The sequence below is a fragment of the Megascapheus bottae genome, chromosome 18, assembly GCF_031878675.1.
Source record: "Megascapheus bottae isolate mThoBot1 chromosome 18, mThoBot2.hap1, whole genome shotgun sequence".
Taxonomy (NCBI): domain Eukaryota; kingdom Metazoa; phylum Chordata; class Mammalia; order Rodentia; family Geomyidae; genus Megascapheus; species Megascapheus bottae.
The window spans coordinates 16,114,502-16,131,179 of record NC_143526.1 but is presented as its reverse complement, the minus strand read 5'-3'; the positions used below and the strand labels follow the sequence as shown (position 1 = coordinate 16,131,179).

At 45.8% G+C, this 16,678-nt stretch overlaps 1 protein-coding gene across 1 annotated transcript in view; it reads right to left on the bottom strand.

Moving 5' to 3' along the window:
• Nucleotides 1-16,678, bottom strand: part of Rrbp1 (ribosome binding protein 1) — a 68,171-nt gene that overhangs the window by 17,939 nt on the left and 33,554 nt on the right. The window contains exons 3-5 of the mRNA XM_090351955.1: nucleotides 4,189-4,337; nucleotides 3,010-3,132; nucleotides 690-842 (exon numbers count right to left, since the gene is read on the bottom strand). Of these exons, the coding sequence (XP_090208081.1) occupies nucleotides 690-842; nucleotides 3,010-3,132; nucleotides 4,189-4,337 (425 nt within the window). The remainder of the gene's footprint in view (nucleotides 1-689; nucleotides 843-3,009; nucleotides 3,133-4,188; nucleotides 4,338-16,678) is intronic.

The window sequence follows — 16,678 nt, the reverse complement described above, 5'->3', positions numbered from 1 at the left end:
CCCAGCAGCTCCGCATGGAGGTCTCTTCCTCCTGACCACAGCCTGCCCTCAACCTAGCACTCAGCCTGGAGCCCGACACATGCTCATACAAGTCTACCATTGAGGTCACATGGGCTGACTGTTCTGAGATAAAAGCACATGACCGAAGTCACAGTCTACAACCACCCCAAGGAAGACTCATTTTCTCTGAGATGTGCCTGAGGGAGGTAGCCATGGTCCAGATGAGTAGAGCCAGGTGTCAGAAAATAAGCGTTACGCTCTGACAATGAGGGCCAGTCCAGACAGGCAGCTGCTGCATAGAATGCTCAGGCACTACTCAGGCCTCTTGTTTTGGGAATCCTCCCAGCCCCATGTGGGAACGTGGAGCCAGCGTTACTCCAGGCTCGTGTGGAGCAGAAGCACTAGACTCCTAGGAGACTGCAATGCACTGCTGGCCACTTAAGGTTATGTACCCCTAAGAAGTACTCTTTAAAGTGTATATACCTTCTTGGGTATCAGTATTAAAGACCTACACAGTGGGCTGCCTGGTACTACCCTGCCAAGTGCAATACTTCTGTATGATAGGGCCCCCAGAGCCACCTTCTTCCCTCTTCTCTCCTCGTCCCCCACCAGCCTCGGGTCTTGTCCCGTTGGTCACCCAGGACTTTCTTCAGCCTGTCCTGTCCTCCAGGCCTAGGAGGCACACTCACCTTGCCCTGCAGCTGCTGTACCTCCTTCACATGCTCCCGGTAGCTGGCTTGCATGCGTGCCTGCACAGCTTCGATCTCCTGTTCACGAGCTACCAGCTGCTTCTTCACCTTCGCTTCGCCAGCTGCAGCCTTGGCCTTTTCTGAGGCCATCTCCTTAAAGGAAATATCAGACAAGAGGACTGGTAAGGTGGGGCCTGAGTTACACTTACTTTCCTGAAAAGTATTCCTGATGGTGGCAGGAGGACGGAGGAGGAGCTCTTAGTCAAACCTGGTTTTCTCACTCTGACTGGGCCATGAGAATCAGCATGAGTACAGAAATGACTTGGTGCCTTCTTTGGGGCTCTGGCCATACTTTTTTTTTTTTTTTTTTTCTGGTGCTATTGAACAGGCTCAATGGGAGTCCACATGGTTTAGTGTATGTCTAAAGGATGCTCAGTAAAGGCTGACAGCTATAATTCCTATCATAGCACCCCAAGAACACCTTTTTACATCCCCCAAGGGCCTCATGGCTCCTTAACCACTGAGTCAGAGGCCAAGTTCCTCCTAGGTGCTCAAGCTCAGGCATTAAGAGACGCACAGGATGGTCTAGTCTTGAGGTCCTGATGGCAAGGTCTATGGTGCCTGGCTAGACAAAGTTGCTAAAGTTTTCTAGAACGTTGTGACTTTTTGACTGTGATACTGGAACCCTGGCCTGGATTCTGTAAGTCTGCCCAGTGACCTTAAACACTCAGGAAATCAGGATGGAGCTCTGAGGGATACACAAGCCCACAAGTTCCTACAAATGTTATCTGAACCTGCCCTTTGCTGGACTTCATCACACCACCACACCCCACATCATTAAGGGAGTCACACATGTAGCACATGACACAAATATTCTAAGTGCAGTTTGTGTCTGTAGCACGACTCCCAGAAAGATCTAAATAAAACCTCATTTGTTTTTCTTTTAACTATAAAAGCTTCTCTATAAGGACAAAGAAAACATGTCGAAGGGGCTAGAATATATAAAAAACACATGACCTACATATAATCTTACTGGCTCCGGTGGGGGTTCATTTCAGGAAATGTCCACATGCTCAGTAACATGTTCCCATATATGGCCCTTAATAGGCTAGGCCAGAAGTTGTGACAAAAGGAGTACGCACGCCAGCTACCCAGGACTCTTAACAGACTTCTGGGACCACTGGCCACGATTTCAGGGATATAGGAAGAAAAAAATGGACAAATACATAAACTACAAACAATTAATACTGGTATAAAATGCCAATAAAATTGCAAGCCAGCCTCAGGCCCTGGGAACTACTTGCTTATAGAGAGCTTATTAGGCTGGACAAGCAAGGTAGCCAGATGTTTGCTGTAGGAGGCTCACAACTATCAAGAGCCAGTACAGGTCTGTGACGCACATTTACAAACATGACTTCATCTAGGACAGGAACTTTGGGGATTCCTTAAAGATGAAGACCATTTCAAATTGAATTTTATAGAATGCAAAAAAAAAAAAAATGCCCAGGTAGGAGGGGCAGGTGAAGCTAAGAGAAAGGTAGAAGAGTCCCAGAGGAAGCAAAGGACGATGAGATACATTTGAGGTCAGAGGTAGAATGGCTAGGGAAGTACTGCCCAGGGGCTGAAGATTAGGAGCCGATGGCACAGTTTGAAGGGGGTCGTCTTAGATCAAATTGGCATTTGGGAGTATAAGAGCACCTCCTCAAGCTACATGGTACATGATATGGTTAGAGACACAGGTCCATGACCAGACTTCTCCTTGCTTTAGAGCCCAGACTAGAAGGATGGTGAGAGTCGAGGACTTTGGCCATGCAGTTCAGATTCAAGAATTGCTCTATTGTCTTAACAGGGGAGGCAGGGCATCTAGATTTGGTGAGGGTGTTAGAAAAGGAAGAGAAGCAGCTACTCCTACCCCTTTCCCCAAGGCTCAAGAAAATAACCTTGCATCAAACTGTGTCTACCTTCCTTTTTAGTAGTACTTCCCAAGAAGATGGTCTTGGCACCAGGCCCCAGGCAGTGAATGCTAGCTCTGGCCCATCCCCATCGCAAGGCAAGGAACATGTATTCTTACAGCCACAACAAAGCGGAGCCCACCCCAATCCTGGGCTTTTCAGGCAGAGATAATGTCATGTCCAGTCATGGTACTTGGATGCTGGGAAACAGCCACCAAGCTAGTAGGAAAGCTGCCTGTGTGATCCAGCCCTGAGCCCACGAGCAAGATCCAAGACCAGCGGGGATGAGGAGGGCCTCGGATAATGGGGGAGAGGAGGATGGCCAGACCCCCTTGTCCACAGTGGCTTCTCGGCTTGGGCTTCTATACCTTGTTGAGTTCCCTCAGTTTGCTCTTGGCAACAGCTGCATCCTCCTGCTCCATAGCCAGCAGCTTTTCTTTCTCTTCTAGCTGGCGTTTCAGAACTGCCACAGGGTCACCCTTTGGAGTGGCCTACAAATATCCACAAAGCCATGTTAACAGAGAAAGCAGCAGACTTGTACACTCACCACCACCGCCACCACAAGAGCAGAGGCCCGAGTATCCACTGAAGCAGGAGGGGCCTTCAAGGTGAGTGCACCATCCTGACTCGACACACAAGGAGAAAGTGACCACACTCAGCCACCCAGGCTCCTCCCTGAGGCTCCCATGACATGTGTGGAAGGGTTGCTTCTGGCAGTTTTTAGGACCAGCTTGAGTCGGGGTGCAGAGACTGGCATTGCAGTATGGGAGCTAGGAGAGGGGAGGCTGGACTCTGAAGAAGTCTGAATGTGCTAGGACCACAGGCTCATCACCCTGCTTTCTACTAACACACATGCCCAAGAGGACCTCATTACCCAATGTTCACTTGCTAGAGTTTCCCAACCTTACTGAAGCTGCACTGCACAATCATGCGGCAGCTAGGAAGTGTTCAGGAGAGGAAACCCCAACCTGGTTCTCAGGATACCCTCACACCTCTAGTCATTCATGTTCCAGCAAAATTACCTGGAATCTCAACACTGGCTAGGAACTCTGGTATACTGTATTTCCTGTGGCAGCTCAGAGGCCAGAGGCACTGAAAGGGGAAGCCAGCCTCTGAGCCTGCCTCTGGTAAGCAGAACAGAAATCCAAGAGAACTTCAGGGCTTGCTGCCCGGTCTCCTCACACACTCTGGGTTCCTTCTCCTTCCTTGCTACATTGGCCTCTGGCCACAAACCAACTGGAGCTCACGTGTGTGTCCAACCCCCAGGAGCACTTGCCACACAGAGTTTCACCCCTGCCCCTTGTCTCTTAACAGCCTTCTGGTTTTGGTGACAAGACTGTGGCAGGAGTCACAGCATCTGCATGGTGATTTGTGTGGCCTGAGTGTGGGCAGGCGTAGTAGTACGACGCTGCTGGGAAGACGCTGAGGCTGTTTGAGGAATATTCTCTTTGAAGCCTGGCAAGCAAGGCATGCTCCATACACATCTGGGGAAGAAAAGGAGATAGGGGCAAACCACTCTGGCCCTCTGCAGTGGCCTCTGGGCCCACCTTATGCCAAGTGTCCTGAATGATGCCAGCCTTTTCAGACAGGATCTCGATGAGCCTCTGGGTCTCGCCCTCGTTGAACACCATGCTTCCGACTGTGGAGACCAGTGTATTGTAGGGCAGGTAGAGAGGGCTGTTGGAAACTGGGGGCCCTAGAGTGGGAAGGAGCAGGATCTTACATTCACACCCCAAATAATGACAGACATGACAACAAAGCCAAGGAGCAGGTTCTCGCCAGAGCTGCTGCTGCTGCTGCCAGCCAAGTGGGGCTGTTCTTTCACAACACTGAGAATGGCCAAATGAGAAGACCCCATTCCATCCTCCTAACGTTCCTTTCTTTTCCCCCCTCCCTTTTGTCAGTACTGAAGATAGAACTCAGAACCTGGTACATGCCGACTAAGTACGTATTATGCTACTATGTCTACCTGCAAACCCACTTCCTTCTCTTTTCCTTTCATCCATTTTTCTCTCTCCTTTGTGTGTATTTGTGTATATGTCAGTGTGAATGTATACCGGGGTTACTTAGGGCCTTTTTTGCTCAAGGCTCTCTACCACTTGAACCACAGCTCTACTTCTGGCTTTTTGCTGGTTAACTAGAGATAAAAGTCTCTTTCTGCCCAGGCTTGATTCCAAAACTCAGACTTCAGATCTCAACCTCTTGAGTAACTACAAATACAAAGGTGTAAGCCACCAGCACCGGCCCCACCCTTTTTTTTTTAAGTCACCAAGATGACACTGTCCTCTTCCAAAAGACTTTTCCTTCCTTCTTTTTCTAGCAATACTAGGGTCCAGTTCTTGACTGATGAGGACACACAGACATCCAGAACCATGCCCTGAAAGGCTGCTTTCCATACATCCAGGAGCAAGCATTCTACTTCTAACATTCTTTGGATAAAACTTAAGCAGTGGAGATTTGGAAAGAGGAATGAGCCTTTCCATTCCTCAGTCCAAAAATGATTGCCTACAAGACACAGAGCCATTTGCTAATGATCTTCAGTGCTCAAAAACACCTGACCTTCCCTCTTCTAGTTTATCTGTTCACAGGTGCATATACACATGCACATGTGCACACGCATGCGCTTCCTCATGCACACATGTACGTACACACACACACACACACACACACTTTGTTCTGAATATAGGTGCCACTGAGCCTCAAAGTCAAGAAAGGATGAACTGTTCAAAATGCCCAGGCAATTCTCTGCAGAGGCCCAAATCTGCCCTGCATTTGAAAGAGCAGGCCAAACATGAGGCAAAACAAAGAGAACAAGCTAGACATGGTATCACTTGAAAACAGAGCATTCTGAACCACACCTTCAACAAAACCCACCTTAAGAGGATCAGTGAGAAACATTTCCATAGCAACCCTGGTTCTCTGACTCGTCACAATATTTTTACTTAGCAGTCAAAATATTTTCATCACAAGTCGAAGCACTTAGAATGATACCTTAATAAAGAGGAAGTGGTATGTGGGCGAGCTGGTTGCTATGAGCACCTTTATTTTATGACTTCTTACTAGGATGAAGCTTGGGAAATTAAACATAACCACGCTGACATTAAAGGCCAAGGAGTTCATGGGTGCCATGAAAATGAGAACACTGGTAGAGGAGCATATAACCTTTATTTCATTGAATTGCATGTGTGTGCATAATTGTAATGATAAACCTGTGTATACTAGAGAAAATTCTGAGTATTATTAAGTCAAAATAAATTAAAAACCTCCATCAGGCTCACTCTGTAAAAAAAAAAAAATGGTTTATGGCTTCATTCTGGTTTCTCAGCTGCTTTAGCCACCCTCTCCACCACTACCTTAGGTACACATGCACTACCAACACTGTCCAGAAGAGGGAGATGACCTGTTTCAAAGATAGATGCATGAAAATTTATAAGAGGGGACATGGCTTTCTAATCTAGCTGATGTTTCAAAGACATTTCCTTTTCCTGATTTCAGCCATGGGTGGCCAGTGAGTACTTGCAATGTGGATCATGCAAACTGAGCTAAAAGTTGAAAATATACGTGAGATTTTTAAATCTTCGCATAAAAATAATGCCAAATGGGCCAAGAGATGGCCTAGTGGTGGAGTGCTTGGCTAGCAAGCATGAAGACCCAGGTTCAATTCCTTGGGACCACATACATATAAAAATGCCAGAGGGGTCAAGTGGTAGAGTTCTAGCCTTGACAAAGCCCAAGGACTGCACTCAGGCCCTGAGTTTAAGCCCAGGACTGGCTAATAATAATAATAATAATAATGCCAAGTATCTAATAATTTTACATGTTGCTTACATGTTCAAATGGTAATATTTCAGATAAAATGAGTTCAGTATATCATTAAAATTCATTCCAGACCAGAAGCTACTGGCTTACATTGTAGCTATACAGAAAGTTGAGATCTGAGGATCATGGTTCAAAGCCAGCAGGAAAGTCCACAATATTTTTTTTTTTTTTGGTCGGTCATTGGGGCTTAAACTAGGCCTGGGTGCTGTCCCTGTGCTCTTCACTTCAAGGCTACCACCCTATCCCTAGGCTGGGCATTGTCTCTGAGCATTTCAGCTTAAGGCCACTGCCCTACCCTTGATCCTAGCTCCAGTTCCATTTTCCTAGAGGTTAACTAGAGATAAAGAGTCTCAGGTCATATTGTGCCTGGACTGACTTTGAGCCTTGACCCTCAGATCTCAGCCTCCTGAGTAGCTATGATTACAAGCGTGAGCCACTGCAACGCAAATCGAGAATTATTATCTCCAATTAAACACCAAAAAGCTGGAAGCGGAGCTGTGGCTCAAGTTGTAGAGTGCCAACCTTGAATGAACATTAAGAGCTCAGGGGCAGTTCCTAGGCCCTGAGTTCAAACCCCAGGAACAACACATTTACATGCATTTACACACACACACACACACACACACACACACACACACACACACACACACACACATCATTCCAATAGTTTCCTCTTTACCTATGTTAATGTGGCTAACCAGGAACAGCTAAGTCTCATATATATGTGGCTTATACATGTGGCTCACACTTTATTTCTTCTGAACTGGCTGATCTATTCCTCTCCAGTCCTGTGGCACCTGAAGTAGTATACTCTGCCCAATTCCTGCTACCCTTCATTTCATTGAAGTCTTAAGAATGACCAAGAGCTTTGGCCTCTCTTAAACTTTTGAAGACTTTTTTTTTTTGTTAGTCCTTGGCTTGAACTCAGGGCCTGGGCACTGTCCTTGGGCTTGCTCAAGGTTAGCGCTCTATCACTTGAGCCACAGCACCACTTCCAGCATTTTTCTGTCTGTGTGGTACTGAGAAATCAAACTCTGGGTTTCTTGAATGCTAGGCAAGCACTCTACCACTAGGCCATGCTCCTGGCCCCTTGAAGACATTCTTATAATCCCAATAGCCCCAGTTCTCTGAAGGAAACATCTGCTAACACTAATGTGCTCCTTCCTGCATGCTCTGCCTAGAGAGCTTCAAAGGGTATTGAGAATAGCATTCTTAAGAATCTTTACTAGAACTTCCTATTGTAACTATTAAATGTTAAACATTTTAAAATGCAAGAAAAACACATGCAACAAGTCAAACAATCCAAAGCTATGAACAGTAAAATTTAGCATTCTTCTCTGCCCACCATAAGAATTTTCATGTTCAGACACACTCTCTTGTAAATTATCTTTGGAAAGCCAGAACTTTATAAAATATTTTGGTTTAAATCTCTTAGGTAAGAACTGTACTATCTCTACTGTTCTTAGATGAACAGCAAAACTGAAAAGATAAAAGCACTTAAAAGGAGGACCCAGAATTCCTGAGTCTCTGGGTGAGTCATATTCAATGCATTAACAGGAGTATAACACATGCCAGCACCTCACTCATGTTTTCAGCAGATACTTGATATTGGAAACTTTTAAGATACTAAAATAAATCTGTCAAAGACTTGACAACTAATCTATTAAACTTTACACTAATACGTTAAACTAAAGATCAAGGGAATTCTAGAAGAGGTCCGTTCCCTACAACTACTCTTACAATTATGCTTGGCCCATCTTAGTGGGTCTGAAATACCAGGAAAGAACAGGTCAGGAAGCCTGGAGAGGGAATGATATACATGGAAAGAGCAGAGTGGAGTAGATATGAATTGTGACAAATGACCGCAGAGGCCTGGGATCAAGGTGCACTGACTGGCCCTGACTTGGTATTTCACTTTCAGATGATGGCTCTTATTGGAACTCTGGACTTAGAACTGGAGACTGTCCAAGTGACTGAAAATAAGATACTAGGAACCGGGAGTTTGGCCTAGTGGCAGAATGTTTGCCTAGCATGCACGAAGACCTGGGTTTGATTCCTCGGTACCACATACATAGAAAAAAGCCAGAAATGGTGTTGTGGCTCAAGTGATAGAGCTCTAGCCTTGAGAAAAAAATGCAAGGACAGTGCTCATGCTCTGAGCCCAAGCCCAGGACTGGCAAAAAAAAAAAATGTGTGTGTGTGTGTGTGTGTGTAAAGAAAATAAGATATTATACGTACCATTACTTGACCTTTAATGCTGGCAACTAACTCAACAGAAAGTAAATAAGTGAAAAAAGCACCATGGAGCTGAACAGATATATCAGTGAGTCAGGCCTGACTACAGGTCACTTTTGCTCTTGGTCACAGCAAGACCTCACTGGAGGCCAAAGGACATGATATAGAATTTCCACTCAGCTGCCCTTCACCTATGTCAATCTTGGAGAAGTGGTTTAACTACCCTTTGCTTATGATTCCATCTGTGAAGTGAAAGGGGTCTAAGTCTGTTCTCCCCAGAGCTTGGCTACAAAGTCCAAACTGTAACATACTTGGGACTCTGACACAGTGTAAAGCACTAAAAAGTAAGCCATAGGCCCAGCCTTCAAGACACAATTCCCAAGAATCCCAGATCTTAACCCTCCCAGAACAGACAGAGGAGCCCTGCCTTTCTCCGCTGTCAGTCAAAGAATAAGGCCCCACAAGAGTGGGGCTCAGGAGTCAACCCTCAACGACCCCGCTGATCAGGGGATGGCTGGGGACGTACACCTAGGCCTGTTACCCTGCCTATGCCACTGTCCTTTGTCCTAGCTTCAAAATGCTAAATGTGAAGGGCTTAGGTAAGAGGAGCTCCGGTGTTACCAGGACTCCACAAGAAGAATGCAGAGGCTCAGATGCCCCAGACTTCAAAGCTACACTGGCTTTTGTGACCATACTGAAAGGCTTCACCAGCTACAATGTTAAATGTGTCTTTCTTGCAAAGAGGCTCCTTCTGTCAGCTGTAGTGGGAGAGGCAGTCTCTGAATAATCACCTGACCCCAATGGTGATCCTAACCCTAAGAGGAAGGTGCCAACTACACAAGGTCTCAAGTCTCAGCAGCTCTGTTCCCAGTATCCAGCTACGACACTACACTGCTCACACCCACTGTCTCCATAAACAGAGGCCAGGCAGTTCCCCTCCCCAGTGCCCATGGACAGCTGACAGCTAACAAGGGGATTATCACCTCGGCCCCAGTTTGGGCCATTCAAGTGCCTCTGGCTTGACTCCAGCTGCTTCTACAAGTGCCTAGCCAGCCTGCCAGAGCAGGCAGGTCCAGCTGGTCTCCAAACACAAGTACCAGCAGTCGGCAAAATGCTAGACCTGAATCTTAACAGCTCAAAAGCTATGTACATCATCCATACAGGATGAGACTTTGCAAAAGGAACTCCAGGATAGGGAAGCAAGAGGCTTATCTTTGTGATCCTTGTTCTTAATGTACTATGTGAAGCTATCTCTTTTCCCCTTATGGCTTATCTCATGTTGTTACTGTATCTGACTTTTGGTACCTGGTATACTGTATATGCATTTATTTATTTGAAAAAGTGAAGGTAAGAGAAAAACAAGATGAGTGGGAGAGGGGAGGGAAAGTGGGAGAAAAGAATGGGAAGAGGTAACAATGTTCAAGAAGTAATGTAACCAGTACCTGATGAATGTAACTGCAACCCCTCTGTACATCACCCCAACAATAAAATAAGAAAAAATAAAATTTAAAAAAATACTAGGCCTGAAAAGGTAAGAGTGAGACAAGTTACCAGATATGACAAAGCACAAGCATGCCACAAAATCATGTGCAGGAGCCCTACAGCAGCTAAGGCACAGGTGCTGAAGCCAGGCAGCTCTAGAAAACAAAGAAACATGGGTGCTATGGGCAGGGGAGCAGCCCCAGAAAGGTACACAGGCCTGCAGGAACTCAGCTGGTCAAATACCTAGAGGCAATTGAGGTTGGAGTGAGTACAAGAATCACAGGCTCCAGAGATCTGGATTTTTACCCTGCAGGCAAAGAGCAGTACCTAGAAGGGAATAAGGTCTGTGCTTTGGGAAAATGATTTAGTGTACTAAGAGGGACCAGGCTGGAGGAAGGCAGACCAAGAGTCCAAGACCAGGGCTCAAGCTTGAGTATTTGAGAAGCTGAGCTGGGAGAGAAGCCCCGGTTGTCAACTTAGCTAGTCTGACAGTGGAAACCTGACACATAGATGGTCTTGGGGAATATCGAGAATCCAGTGGCATGGTATTCAATTTCTCAGAAACTGTCCAGACTCCTGTGAAGGCACCTCAGATATACAGATACAAGCCAAGAGCTGCTGCCTCTGGGCCTTGAACAGGGGCCAAACTAGATGGAATACGTTACCCCACAGAAAAGAAGTCATACCTAAATCCTAAGCTCATTCCATGCATGGTTATCTTGAATAACTACAGGAAACCCTGTATCAACTAAACGAAGGCAAAAGCCCTAGAGTTCTGAGCAAGATTCCTTATCCCTGCTAGAAGCCCAGGTCTGTCTAAGCAATTACCTGCACCAAAAGCCAAGGGATCAGACTAAGCACCCTCCTCTTAATCAAGAAGGCCAGGTCTCTCTCTGAAGGGCTCTGCCAAGCTGGTGACACCAACTTTAGAAATAAGAAACTCACACCTAAATCAATGCAATCTTCCCCTAGCTGGTTGTCTCACACTGTGGCCTCGAAACCTGGGGAGTAATGACAGTTACAAGGCCCTTACAGAAATGAAGAGCTACCAAGTGCATCAAGAGACACCACTCAGCTCACTGGCCCACAGTGGAGGCAGGTCTGAACAACATATAAACCACTGGCTCCATGTCCAGATCAAGCCATGAAGCCCCACACTGCCCAGGTACAGGTCAACTCCTCTGAACGAATGCAGGTTCACTTGACCACTAACTGCCAAAGGAAGTCACACCTACACTTTCCAGTGAACTGGAGCTAAGTACCAGTATGTCAACAATAACCTACCTGTGCGATTTTATAATGAGGATTTTTTCTTTAGTTGGAGGAAAATTAATTGTTACCCAACTGAGAGAACATATATTATTAAATATTATCTAAAGGAATTTCAAAATATCCTATTGACTGACTCTATTTTCCTCCTCATACATTTGTTTTGCATCTCCTAGACTTTGAAAGGAACAATTTATACCTCAAATCTCAACACAAGACAACTGCAGAAGAATCTCTGGGTGAGACCCCTCCTTGGGCTCAGCAGGCACACAGGGAATCCAAGATTTCAATGGCAGTCAAGATTTTATGTAATGCCTTCCGAAAAAGACCGGAGGCTTCTAATCCAGGGCTTTGGAGGACATCTGTCTGTGTGGTGATTTGAGACCCTGCACTGTCATACCTTATAGTGACCAAATGTTAATGTCTGGAAGAATGTCACCTCACAGCTTCTTATGGTAAACTTTGGCTCACTTCCCTGGGGGGGGCTGTTTTTGTTCTCTGTTAAAGGAAATGGGGGAAAAATAAGAAAAAGATGGGTTTGAAGAACTTATACAGAAAGTAAACAATGCCTCAAAAGTCCTTGCAGGTTTTCTTCAAAGCTTCAGACCTAAGAAACTGAGTTAAAGTGGAAGAAAAAGTATCAAGAATTGCTTACAGCATGCACCCTTGGTGTTTCAGCTGGTAGAAAGAGCAGAGGGCAACTGGCAGAAAGGGAAAGCGGCCTTGTGAAGGGCTGCCTGGAGACCCCTTCCTGCCATCTGCTGGCTGCACAACTTGTGCCAAGTCTGAGCTCTGATTTCTGCCTTTGTAAAACAGGTAAAATGTTCATCCAACTTACAACTGTATGAGTTTCGTAAGCATATACTCATGGAAGTCCTGGTTGTGCAAGCACAGAAGTTATATTCCCTATGTAATCAGCACCAGGCCTATAACAACAGCAGGCCCAAGATGAGGAAATGAAGGGTGAACACAAGTGGGTGAGGAGGGAAGAAGGGTTGTGATATCATTGTGTCAGTCAGCAACCAGACAGGGCCCTGCCATCCTGAGGACATCAGGAAGGATTGTTCTGCCACATGACCTCAGGCCTGTGCCTCTATTAGGTTGTAGACTTTAGATCATATTGCCTACTGTGCATTCCCCTGAGCTGCTCCAAGGGTAGCAGTCTTGCCCAGCAAGACTAAATACAGCAAGCAGCTCAGAAGTCCACACCAGCACACAAGGACAGGCTCTAGAAAGCAGAAGCACTTTCTGTTGTTGTTGGTTGTGGGGCTTGAACTCAGGGCCTGGGTGCTGTCCCTGAGCTTTTTGCTCTACCACTTTGAGCCACAGCTCTACTTTGTTTTCTGGTGGAGATAAAGAGTCTCATGAACTTCCCGGCCTGGGCTGCTTGGATCCGTGCTCCTCAGATCTCAGCCTCCAGAGTAGTTACAGGTGTGAGCCACCAGCACATGGCCAGAATCACTTTTTACCTTCATCTTAGCTCATGAGCATTTACCAGGTACCAGGAGCTGAGCACCAGCATCCTGCCGGGAACCTGAAAACTAGCTGCCATTTTCCTCCACTAATCAATGGAGAGAATGAACATCTGCTACCCAGAGATGCTTAAGGACAGAAGCTCTATCTAGCACTTTGGTCTCTATCTGACTTACAAACAAATAATGGGAGTTTTTCATTTCTTACCTATTTTAAAATAATACATGATACAAAAAAAACTGGAAAGCAAAGAGGGGGGAAAGAAAAGTATTCCTCTCCTAGGGATGGCCTTTCTCCCATATAGACTTGCTTGTCTGACAATATGGCATTGATGAGCTTTGTAAACATGCCTTTTTTTTTTGTGAGCATTTCCTACTGGTGGAAGTTGGTGGGGCTCTCCTGGCCTTGATACCATGGTACCACAGTAACACCAGCCCATATGCCCAGGCTGGGAAAAGGTTCCTCAAAAAGCCAATGAGACAAGTGCCAGTCCCGGGGTGTTTCCCCTGCTGCACTCAGGAAGGCCACAGGTCCCTGGGTGGGCTACATGCCCGAGTCTTGGTTTTAGACTCAGCAGCAACACTGCGGAAGCCTACCTAGCTCCAGCAAAAACGCACAGAATTCTACAGCTCATGATAACTATGCATTTCCATTCCCCAACACATACACATTTGACTTCCCCAGTCCTAGCCCCTCGCTTTGTCCGGGCCAGCCTCTCGCTGTACTGACCCAGACCTATTTCCAAGTGCTAAGACAGGGCAGATCTGACAGCGTAATGCTAAGATGCCGATGAGTACATAAATCAGTGGACCTTGGAGCAAGGGGCAGGAGGCAATCTAAAATGACCAGGCAAAGGAAAGATTAAACCCAAGGATGAAAACAGATTAAAAAACAACAACTACCACCACCACTACTACATAGTAGGCTTCCTGTGCAGAAAACTGAGCTTTCTTTCTTAGTAGCCACTGGGTGTGAGTGCTGGGCTTGGTGATGGCATACCAAATGGTGGGACAGCTAAAGTTCTGGGAGATTCCACTTCTGGCCTCCACCAATTCTCTCTTCTATACATTTATAAAAGAATCAACACCTTCTGTTCTTTAGGCCAGTGTTTTCTTTTTATAATGCTCTCCCTAGAAGTTATCATCATTCCCACAGTGCCACAGGAAAGCCACGTGAGCAGTGATTAACTAGAAAACAATTGTATAAGCCTCTCATCATAAATCATGGGATGTTTTTGGAGAGCAATGGAGCACCGTCTTTCTAAATTAAAAACGAACCTGCCTTTTGACTTGCAATTACATATCTAGGAATTTACTTCAGAGACACTCACATAGCAATATACGTACATCACTGCAGCATTAATTTTAGCACCCAAAAAAGCCTGCACACTACTTAAGTGTCATTTAAATAAATTATGATACATTCATGCTTCAGATTATCGTGCAGCTGAATGCAGCAGCAGCTCTGCAAGTGCAACGTGGAAAGATGTCACCAAATATGCCAATATAGCAGAGAGCAGTTTCTAAGTTGTGCACACCACAGCAGCCACCTGACAAGCAGTGTGTCTCTAGGGCCCCAAAGGATGAATGGGGATAGAAATGGAATAGCAAGGAAGACTTTGCATTTCTACCCCACCCCCAGACACGCTTCTATATTATTTGAATTGTTTGCTGGAAATACGAATTTAGGTAATAATAAATTTTAAGAAGCACAGATTAGGAGAGCAGGTGTTCATCATCAAACACAGCCACACAAGAGCCTCGATCGGCTCTTTAGAAAAATGGGAGCATTACTTTAAAATGAGTTCCAAGTTAGGCCTGTAGAAACATGCCCTGTATCGGTCTCCACACCTGCTAAGGTTCCTCCGTGGCATCTTCCAGCAATAGCCCCTCTATCAAAGAAGCAACTCCAGGTCTTGGTAGACCCACCCCAAGCTGGTTCTGTGCTATGACCTCCGTCATAGCATTCCCCTGCAATATGAAGAACTAGTAGTACCCAAACTAAATAGGAGAGGATGCATGTGATGGTGACACATAGTTGCAATGTTGTGTCTTTACAGGGCCACCTGCAAATCGACTACAGAGCCACCTCCATTCAAATGACTGCTATCTGAGCAGTCCTGTCCAACAAGACTTTTTATCTGCTGAAGACTTTCTATCTCTGTACTCTCCAAAGGACTTGGGTATTCATTTGGCTACATGCAGCAACTGTTCAAGAAAAGTAAGGCCGGGGCAACTGAAGAACTGAATCTTTACTGTTGATGGATTTAAGTGACATTTTAAATGGCCAATGTGACTATGTTATCTCAGTAGATAACATGGCTCTGGACTATTCTCTGCTGCTCACCGCTAAAGTCAAGGTCTAAGTGGCCAAAGTGAAGGTCTCCTGAGTTTGTGAGAAGAGCTCCCTTCCCAGCCTGTTCCCACTGTAAGCCAAAACATTGCTGGAACATTTCCTTAGTCCCTGCAGCATATCTCCTGGCCCACCCACAGTGCCCACCAGGAGTTCTGCCAGAGTTCCCTTGACTTGGGCGTGCAGCCTCAAGGTAGATAAGGCTGTGGACAGAGGCTTGGTTCTAGCTAAGGGGTAAGGAAGTCAGAGGGTAGGCCAACCGAGGCTGACTAAAACCTGGGCCAACAAAATAGAGGAGGTCCAACTACATGTAAAAACTTAGGCCTGTTCTTCCTTCATGTCCACTTAAGGACAACATGGCCAAAGCTGCAAGAGAGCAATGTAATAAATCAGATGCACACTGGTATGCTACACACCAGGTTAGGAAGTAATCACAAGGAAGTATGGACAGACTTCACAAGCTCCTGGTAAACACATATACTGCCAATGCTCAGGTTCATGCTCCATATCCTCAGTTACCCCAGTTTATGACTAATGAAACACCCCTGAAAACGAAGACAGAAGCCCAAGGATACATTAGACAAAGCAGGAACATCACTACATATACCTAGGTGTTCTCACATTGAAAATGACTCTCATGAGGCAAAATGGCCCAGCATATGAAACACATCATTAACACCTAATTTCGGAATGGACCTTCACAGAACAAGGCTTAAATTGAAATGCTCAGTTATTTGCAGCAACAGATTTACCTTGTCTAGTGCTTCCCTGGAGTTTTCCTTCATTTGGATATGCATGTGGGAACACCCAATCTGGGGGGAAAAGTCACCCACTTTGCTGAGCCCTTGCTAGAGAGCCTCGGTCCTGTACAAGCAGAGCTGCAATGCTGTGGGTGCTGTAGAGATAGCTTGCTTTGTCCTTCTTGCCTGCCCACTTGGCCATGGCTGCATTCCCCGCCCTTTCCCATATTATTAGCAGGAAGATGGCAGCCATAAGAAAATTAAGAAGCATCTCGAGAGCTAATTAGCCAGAAAGAACGGAAAATACATTTATGCTTGGAATAAGCAGACTATTACAGAATATGTAAGGCAAATCCAAAGGGTTCTCAGATATAGCAACACACACACATGCACACACACACTGGTCTTAAAACCCACAGCCATTAAAGACTTTACATTAGGACATTCTGAGAAAATGCTAGCACAGACCAGAGAAAAGTGGACCATGTAATTAAAAACAGAGTGACTCATGAATACATCTTGCCTTGCCTACTTTGGTTTGGCAGTGTCACACAGGGTCTAACCACTACACTACAGACAAAATGCAAGGGTATGAGTCTTCACTTCCATCCACACGAACTGGCTATGAGTGCCTCCACATAATACATCCCACCTCCCTCCTTTGCTC